The sequence below is a fragment of the Neltuma alba genome, unplaced genomic scaffold (assembly GCF_004799145.2).
Source record: "Neltuma alba isolate B1F8T4 unplaced genomic scaffold, ASM479914v2 tig00011424_pilon, whole genome shotgun sequence".
NCBI lineage: Eukaryota > Viridiplantae > Streptophyta > Magnoliopsida > Fabales > Fabaceae > Neltuma > Neltuma alba.
Window position 1 is genome coordinate 13,838 of NW_021636108.1, and position 9,969 is coordinate 23,806.

Here is a 9,969-nt window from a genome sequence, read left to right on the forward strand (position 1 = left end):
TACACAGAGAGTGGGGTAAACTATAGGATGTGTTTATTTCAGGTGACCGGTAAGAGTCCACGGTTACTAAGGTTGACTCTTTAATTTATTTTCCTTTTTTAAAAGAAAATAAATGAATTTATCATGGTGCAATGTAAGGAGGGTGAGCGCGAGTGACGTGGCAATGTGTGATATATATGTTTTTATGTTTCTTGTTATTATTCCTTATGTTTTTGATCCAGTGAATCAAGAATATATTATGCACAAATTGCTTGCCATTTTGAATTAGGATCGATATTTGTTATTCATCTTCATTCTCCTACTTGGTGTTCAGGAAATTAAATCCAATTTGATTTGCATTGATATTATTTAATACACTTTCCCTTTCTTATTTGTGAAAAATATGAATAGGAGGAAGAATAAGTCGGGGGAAAAAGGATTAAAGGAAATGTACCAAGTGAATTCTCATAAATTGACTCCAATCACATTCATAATTTATTTATTATAATTGGAAATTGATGATTTTATATTTATTAAATGATTAGAGTATCCCATTCTCATTACATTTAATTAAATTCTCATAAACCAAGGGAATGAACATGACACATATTACTCTTAAATCTTAACACGTGCACCATCCTAATCTCTTCTTCTTCTTCTTTTGTGAAAACGCACTCATCCTAATTTTTTCTGCTTTTTTCGATGGTTTATCTCTAAACTTAATCTAATTTCACATTACCTTTAAGAGAACCAGGCAGCCTCGCCTAGCTACTTAGTGAAGAGGCTGTTGCATAGTATTACGGATCGTTGGGTTAAATTTGATATTTTAAATTACTCTTCCGGTATTAAATATAAGACTTATTTTGTAGTATAAATTACATTACAAAATAATTTTTATATTTAGAATTGGAGTAGTAATTAATTGGTTTTAAAATGACTTGAAATTGTGGGGGAAGCACGGAAAAAAATTGCAAACTGATCAATCAACATGCAATCCAAAATAAATTGTCAGCTGTGAATAGAATAGTAGTATTGAAAAAAAAAAAAACTAACGTGGTCTTTAATTCCTCAAATTTATTTGATTTTGATACTTAAAATTTGAAATCAGTATTTTTGTACTTGAAATTTACTATATCAATAAATACTTGTTTTTATAAGTTAAATATGGTTTCAAATTTCAATAACAAATACGGTGATTTTAAATTTCAAGAACTAAATGAAAATGAAGTTAAATTTTATGGAATAAATATTAAATTAAAACTACTATAAACTTGTTTGAGCATATGACATGTACTCCAATACTTTTTTGGTCTTATTTATAGATCACTTTTAACACGTTTTACACAGACTAAGAAAAATCTTAAACTTCATCAACTGTCATTTATATATTATACCTCATGTAAATAAAATCAACATAATAATAAATGAAGAGTAAAATTGTATATCCATATAAGAAATTTCTATCAGTGTCATATAAATAGAATAAAAAAATGTCTTTTCTCTCTGTCATATAAATAGAATCACACAAGTATATAAAGATAATTTTATTGCTGTTGGTTAGTGATGCGTGCACAAAAGATATGGTTGTGGGGTGAGTCATTGGGAGGTTCAAAGTTGAACATAATTGGGTCAACTAAGCAAGGGTTGGGGAAGAACACATTACACGAATTTGGAAAGCATAAATAAAATAAAATAAATGCAGTTAGAGTGCGTGGGTGGAATGTGATTAAGAGGTAGAAGGAAAACAAAACAAGCGTTTGGAAGGTGGGAATCGAATTGAATTATGGATTCCACGTGTCGTTATTGGGGCCATGATCAGTGGGGAGTGGGGAATCCAGTTTGTTGAGTCATTCATGCTTCAGTGGTTTTGAGGTGGCCATGCCTCGTTAAAATATTCTTCCAATCATGATATAATAAAAATGCAAAATAAATCAACTGTCATGAATTTCTTACCTAATTTAGTAAATTACACAATATTATATGCTGAATAAGTTTTTAACTTATAAAAATTAAAAATTGATCACCAGTCTCTTAACCTTTTCATTAATTGTATTAGTTTGTTATTTAACTAATCCAAATTAAAACATTAATCCTAGAGGTTTACCAACGCACATAACCTAAAATTTGAGAAGGTCACACACGCACACTCAAGTTGTTATTAAATCTAGTTAAAGATTTTTTTTTAAATATGATTTTTTATCTGTAACATTTTAACCATCAACATTACTTGACCAAAATCAAGTTGCTTCTATCTTATCCAAATATTATTAGCTGGCTATAGCACTAACCTTCTACGAGCTAGGAGAATATTTTTATTTTATAAGATCTAAATTCAAGAAAAATAAATAAAATTAAATCTCACAATTTTTTTTTGAAAAATTTAACTTGGAATTTTTTAAAGCTAGATTATAGATGTTATAAATATTAGTTGGAATCGATTTTAATTAGTTAGGCAATTGTTTTCATATTTATTATTTTAACATTTATAATTTATAGATACTATTTTTTTTAGAGTTGAAAGAATGAATGTTTAGTTTAAAATGTAATAACAGAGAATAACCGGGGAAAAAAAAACCTTGATAGGGATAATAATCTAAACCTTTTACTAGCCTAAAATAATGTACAACTTTTTAAGATAACGATAAGGTTTTAATTTGGTCAATTGGGACAACTGGGCATGTCAAGGAGGATTGAGTGGCCGGTATCCTTGTGGCCCTCCCTTGCACTTGCACCCATTTTCAATCTTTCAAACCACTATTCCCCGCTATCACTTTCTCAAATACTTGACATTTTTATAATAAGAATAATAATTTGAGCCCAATATAGCAATTTAATCTCATCTTAAGACCAAAAAAAACTAAATTTTAGTTCAAAATATTTAGTTATAGCAGCATATAGAGTAAATTATTCATACTTGAGTGTAAATATTTTACAATTCAAGTGTCAAATTTTGGAAGTTAATACCAAATCCCTATCTCCATAGATCAACGATTTCAGATTGAAATTTGTCAATTCGTTGGTCATTGAATAAAATAATCCTATTGATTTCAAATTGATCATTCTCCCATTATAACATATATATCCCCTAAAAAGGATAAATACCAGCCACCCACTTAATTTTCTTAAAAAGGAAAAGCATAAATCAAATATACTGCGATCACCATTGATATTTTACATCAATATGGTAGTTGAGGTGGATCGGTTTTAATTTTTTGCCGGTGAGCATAATGTTAAAATAGAAGACGTGATTAGTGGCTAAATATTGAAAGCTATATTTTGATAACATTTTAAATATGTTGTCATAATCCTTGATCCAAATCAAAAACCTACCATTAATTGTTTTCTTGTTGGTAAGCTTATAAATGTTGCTAACGGTACGTGTCAATCTCTTTTGATCTTTAATCATATACTACCTCCGGTTCTAATTATAAGAGTCAGTTAACTGATTTTAAGATATTAAGAAAGTAAGTTGAACTAGTTATTTGTCTTAAATAAGTGTTGTCTTTCCTAAAATATCCTTACTAATCAAGTATATTGACTAGAACTATAATTATTAGAAGGACTATCTTAGAAAAAATTGAGTAAATATGATAGACGAAGTGGATTGGGGTCTTATATTTAGGACCAAAATAAAAGTCAAACAGGGTCTTATATTAATGACCAGAGGTAATATAATATTAATCACATCAATGTACTTCTCTTCATCGATTTATATTGAAATTAGTTGAATTATTAATTAAGTGGCTTTTATCTGATGGCTTTGAGATGGAATGGATTATGGATGCATGGTTCAACTAACAATTAGGTGAGACATCTTTTAGATAGTGTACTATTGGTACCGCATATTTAACGTCATTTTGTTTTTCTTCACACGTTATTGCACTAAAATTGCTATCCAAGGGCTTACAATATTTTATCTTTTATATTAATGGTAAGAGGAATATATTACTGATATTTTCTCTTAATATGAGTAACTTGGGTTACGTTGTTTTGATCTTTGGAGTATAGATGAATTAATTTGAATAAACACTGTCTCCATTTCAAAGTATAAGTATCAAATAATTAAATTATGTAGTTCAAAAAGTTGGTTAAAACTAGTTATTAATAAATATTTAAAAATGCACCTTATTTTTTTTAAAACACTCTTGTTTACGAAGAGGGTACAAGTGAACGGGGGAATGAGTATAAAAAGAGATGAGAGGGAATGCGTAAAAGAAATAGACAAGAGAGATACATGATTAATTAAGGATAAAATTAAACAAAACGTATTAAATGATCAAACAAATCAAAATTGATGCATATGAAAAAAAAAATTCTTCAAAAATTTGATACTTATATTTTGAACATCGATTTAAAATTTTAAATCATATATAAAATCACATAGATAGTTTGTTTATATGCATGTGTGTGTGTGAAAATTATATAGTTTTGAAACGATTTAAATGGTCCAACTTTATTAAGGGATGTTTCATATAAATTGAGAGGATTTAAACACCAGTATCAATTGAGAAACAGGAAATAGTTATGATTGCCTTCTGATCAACAATTTGCTATATTATGAAAACGAACGATAAGAATGAAATGAAAGAATTAATTGGACAACGTTCAAACAAAAAAGGAAAAAATAGTGAAAGTGAGAAATTAATGGCCATGGCAGGTGATCTCTCAACTTCGGTTTAACAAAAAATGTTAGGATGGTAATAGAATAATAATAATCATATTATATTTAAATCCTGGAAATGCAGCTACGTTAGAGACTAACCGAAAGAGTTTTGTCGCATCTACTTTTACTTGACTTGCATTAGATGAAATACAGTGTAACTTAACAATTTTTTTTCATGCATTAACCAGAACATAAAGTAAGATAGATGTTGATGATTAGTCTTATATATACTCATTTAATTTCCATGTAAATTATATTATTTTATTTAAAGGAATTGTGTCGACTGAAGAAAAATCAAGATTTATGCTCACAAAATTTTATTATCGGTCAATTGTCTTAATAGATTGTAGCGGCTAACTTATCCTAAAATCCAATGGCTCGAATTCAATCGATGAATTTAAAAAATGTCTTTCAAAGAAGTAAATTTCATATTTGGGACATGATCCAACTAATTTTAGATGTATTACCTCTCATTTTTTTTTATTTTTAACATAAAACTAATTGACTAGTTTGGGAAAATTAAGAAAGTTAATTAAGTTAACTATTTGTAGTAAATAGATGTTGTCTTCTCTAAAATATCCTTATTAATCATGTGTGTTTGAATTATCTATTAATAGTAACTTATTAACATATGCAACTACTCTAAGGATTACTTGAAGGCAAAAAAGATAAATAGTAGAGACAAAATAGATTGAGATCTTATATTTAGAACCAAATTAAATATTAAAATGGTTTTTATATTAAAAAACAGAGGTAGTATATTTGTACCAATACAATTTGTATCAAATATCAATATAAATTTATAGCTTCTTAGCAAATTGAATCTGGTTGCCACAAAGTTGTAAAGTTGTTTACACTGAATTTTGATTATTAGATTCTTCTTTATTAGAATTTGACTCAGTCCAGTTACGCAATTTGATTAGCTAGGCATTTCTTGATGGCAAAGATTTCAAGTTGATCGGCTGCAAAATAATTAATAATAAATGAGGGAAAATTAAGTTGTTCGCCCTATAATTTCAGTAAGTTTTAAAAGAAGGCCCTATACTTCCTTAATTTTTGAATCCTTCTGGCGTTTTTTCCCCCACCTGTTTCCATCATCGTCCACCTCTAGTTTGTTGTATTATCAACGTTAATCAGCTGGAGTCTGGTAATGTGAACGGAGGATGAACACTTGGGGTTAAAAAGCACGAGGTGGCTGATGACACAACACTTGGACACAAATGAGGAGGCTGCTAAGATAATGGCTTACGCTGCAAACCACTCCTTCACATTCTGTACAATTAATGCCTAGAGATATTCTGAGCCCCAAAATATTAAATTAGCAAGCTGCAAACTGAAATCTAGTATGTTCGGAGAGTTTAATTTCCATGTCCTTTTAATGGGAATGAGGAATATACACAAAAAGACAAACAAAACGCTGTATATGTCAATTAATGGGGTTAGAGTTAATGGGTTAGTCCTTCGTAATGTAGTAAATTAATATTCTGATTAGCCCTTCGTAACGCAATAAATTAATATCCTGACTAGAAAAAACATTCTTATTTAATACCTGACAGTGTTTTAACAGAATAACTTTGAAAGATGGATAACTATTCTAAGAGAAAAATATATGTTTACATGATTTTATTGTAAGCCCACAAAATAAGAATTTCAAGAAAAAACTTTTTATATAGCCTCGACCAAAGATTAAAATAAAATTAATATTCTGAAATCTTCGACCAGATTTCAAACAAAATATATTAAAAATAAAATACCCAAACACCATAACTAATCAGCCCCACAGGTGAACACCGTTGTGACATTTCTTTGAAACGACCCTCGCTTGCACCGTTAGATTATCCACCGTAATGTGACAGTTAGCTTCAACGGTTATCTTCCACGTCTCAACGGACCCCGCCTTGAACTTCATCCTCGCTTTTAGTTTCAACGTTAACGGCACACTCCGTTTATTCTTCGCATCCACTAACGCCTTCGCGTGCTTACTCGTGAGCTCAACGCCTGACCCCTTTAACGCCGTTTGCAAGCCGTTCCATGATTTGACGGCTGGTAAAACGCTGGTAACGCGCCGCTACCTAGCCTCAGCTCCTTGTAGTACACTTTCGCGGTGCTATCCTTCTCGTAGTAGATCCCGAAGATGTTATTCGGGTTTTTGGCGCGAAGGATGATGTCAAACTCTGGCGAGATCGCTTGTGACTCTGTGGAAGTGAGATTCATTCCGTGAATAGAAATGCGGTCAACTGTGTAGCGGGGCGCTTTTAGATGATGAAGGAGGTAGAGAATGCCGCCGCCGGCGATACCGATGATGAGGATAAGGCTCATCAACCAGCAGAGAAAGCAGCAGCAAGGACTCCGGAGGTTCTTCCGACGATCGTATTGTTCCATCCTGCGCGCATTCTCTGACGGAGGAACGCGGATGACTTGGTCCCTGGGGATTTGGATGACGTAGGCCTGATCAGGCGAAGGCGGGACGCGCTTCTCCGACGCCGGCGGAGTTGGCTTTCTCGGTACGGCATGTTCCTGCGTCGCCGTGAGTTGGGATTCGTAGGGAACGTGAGGCGAGTTGCGTGAGCGAACCCGGTCGGCCATTGTGCGAGTCAGGAACGAGTCAGAAGGCACTCGGTCAGTCCCCGGCTCCCCGTGGGGTCGATCAAATTAAACTTTTCATATTTATATTTTCAGAAAGCATAAATTTATCATTTTTATCTGCGTATAAATTCATCATTAATATGATAGATGATTGGAAAAATCATTTCCCATTTCATTATTTGTTTGTGAATTGAAAAAAAAAAAGGCCTAAAAAATCCGTTTGTCTAGCCAGCACCATATTTGGATTCCATATTTGGGGTTTTGGGCGAGCTGGTGGATGCCCATTCTTTCTTACCTGTAGCGATGAAATCTCACCATCGTTATTCGTAATCTTATGGTATCAATCATATCTTAAATTTCAACTAACCAACTTTAACTCCAGGCCAAAAAAAAAAAAAATCAAATTTAAAGTTTTCAATCAAAGGCGAATAATATCGAATAAGGTTTGAATTGTAAGATTTAATATTTCCATATGATCGATAAATGTTTGTTTAATTTTTCTATTGGAGACAGCCTCATTTGTAACATTGTTGGGTACTAAAGTTTACCTACATTTCAATACAATTTTCGAATTGTCATGATCATCCGCCAGGTTGGAATCGGACCAACATCGTATATTCCTAAATTAAATCCTTTCCATTTATATGTTTGGAAGGAGAATGGTGAATGAGAATGAAATTATTTAGAGCTGGCAATACTATTATAGTATTATTCTCACTTTCTCATCATTATTTTTGGTTCCTCCATTTTTCTGCACATGCATCATATTTATTTATTTTGTCATCATGCAATAGTCTACTGAGTACCGATCTATTTCTTCACATTGATTAGTTTACTAAATATTAAACTAAATAAAAATGTTCGTAAGAAACTCTCGTATCATTATTAACAAGAATGATTTAAATATAAAATTCATTAAATAATAATATTATTACTATTATAAATATTAAATATCTTATTTCTCTGAGGGTTTCCATTTACCAAAGGAAAAAAATGGTGACTAGTGTTTGCTTTGTCGTAATGGAATTGTTCTATTACCTATGCGTAATGGATCTCAAGTACTGGTTTCATTTTACTCGGCCCGGCCCATCCAAGTAGTTGGGTCTCTGGTAATGAGGAGCCCGTGATAGGTAATATGAAAGAGACTTGCTTTGTTTAAACGTCATTAAAAAAAAAAAAAAAAGCTGAGACACTAGCGCGTTTTGTTTTGTTGGTCCATTCAAGAAAAGGTCCTTTGAAAAAAATTACTGAAATTATATTTTAACTCCTCATGGCTGAGCGATTGGGCTGTTTCTTGTGAAAGCTTGCGAGTTGGGAGGATTTCGGATTTCCCCCCCTTTTTTTTGGGTCAAAGATTTTTTCTCCCTGCCTTTAATTAAAAGGGTAGGCAGCGCTAAGGCCTAAAATTATAATCGGGATTAAACTGCATCTGAGAATATTCATAGCAGAAAGTGGAAACAATCAACTAATAAAATAAAATATTAATAATTTTATTTGTGAAGAAATAAATTAAAATATGTTTATGTAAGAATGATAAAATCTCAAAACAATTTTGCAAAACATTCAAAACAACTTAACAAGTTTCAATCATATGGAAATCAAATTACAAATTTGGACATCTTTTTTCAATCCTTGCTAAAAGGGAATTACACCGACAAACAAACTTAGGCCGCTAACAAAACCGACCAGGTGGTCCAAGTGGTAAGTGACTTGGTATTGCTTAAACGAGGTCTCGAGTTCAAGCCTCAGCGTATACAGAAATCTTTGTTGTGAGACTTACTCACCACAGTCAGGTACACGACATGGGTCGGATCCAAATGTAATTTGAGTAAAACTCCAGTAAATCGGGTGGACAACCAAAAAAAACAAAAACAAACAAACTGAAACATATGAGAGTGCCTGGCCCAATATTACCGGCAGATACATGAGTTTAGGAGCTGAGTCTGATTTGCAACCCAACAAACTCCTTCTTGCTTTCCAATCTCGTCGATTTAATATCCAACAGTATTTTCAATGGGATTACTTTTAATAAAACATAATTAAAAAAAGCTCCTTCTCAGTATATTAATGAAGAGTCGCCTTAAATTAATATTTAAAAAGGTTTTCGGCTTGTCCAGGTAAACATCGATGATGCTGTACTTAACCTTTTCCGCCCTCAGCAGGATATTTTAGAATTAAAATAAAATTTTATCTTGCAGTGATTTTTAAGAGACGGGGGCGTGACGTGTAACATGCTCCGCTTGCAAAAGTGGCGGATCCACTGTCTAGTTTCTACGAACCTCATCATAAGTCAATCAAATTGTTAAAGATGATAGTCTCAAACACCATCACTATCTGGAAATCGTCAAAAAAATAGAGTCTTTACTCATGTCACGTCTCTGTACATATATTAATTATGAAAAAGATATAGCATATAAAAATAGAGGAAAAAGTGGGATTTGAATTTTAAAAGAATTAAAGTACAAAACATGAATCATACAAATCAAATTAAACGGAGTCTAAGATTATAAACCACACACACAACTGCTCCACCAGAAAGATATGAAAGGAAATGAAGTCAAATTTCACATGATGGGAGAAGTGAAAAAAGTGTCATGAATTGCTTCATCTCCAACAAGTTTCAACCACATGTTACCCCCTAAGCATTGGGAGAAGTAGTAGTTAAACTCCATTAAACTAATACCCACCCATGTTTGAAAACTTGAAGCACACCCTAAGCAATCCAGTCCTAAAAGTTCCCC

The 9,969-nt window shown here is 32.2% G+C and overlaps 1 protein-coding gene across 1 annotated transcript; it reads right to left on the reverse strand.

Moving 5' to 3' along the window:
• Window positions 1-6,649: 6,649 nt before the first annotated feature.
• Window positions 6,650-7,228, reverse strand: LOC114713394 (NDR1/HIN1-like protein 13). The gene has a single exon (XM_028898025.1). The coding sequence runs from the start codon at window positions 7,226-7,228 to the stop codon at window positions 6,650-6,652; it is 579 nt and encodes a 192-aa protein (XP_028753858.1).
• Window positions 7,229-9,969: the final 2,741 nt, after the last annotated feature.

Excerpts from the sequence above, each read along its gene's own strand:
- LOC114713394 (XM_028898025.1), bottom strand. The coding sequence starts at position 7,228 with ATGGCCGACCGGGTTCGCTCACGCAACTCGCCTCACGTTCCCTACGAA.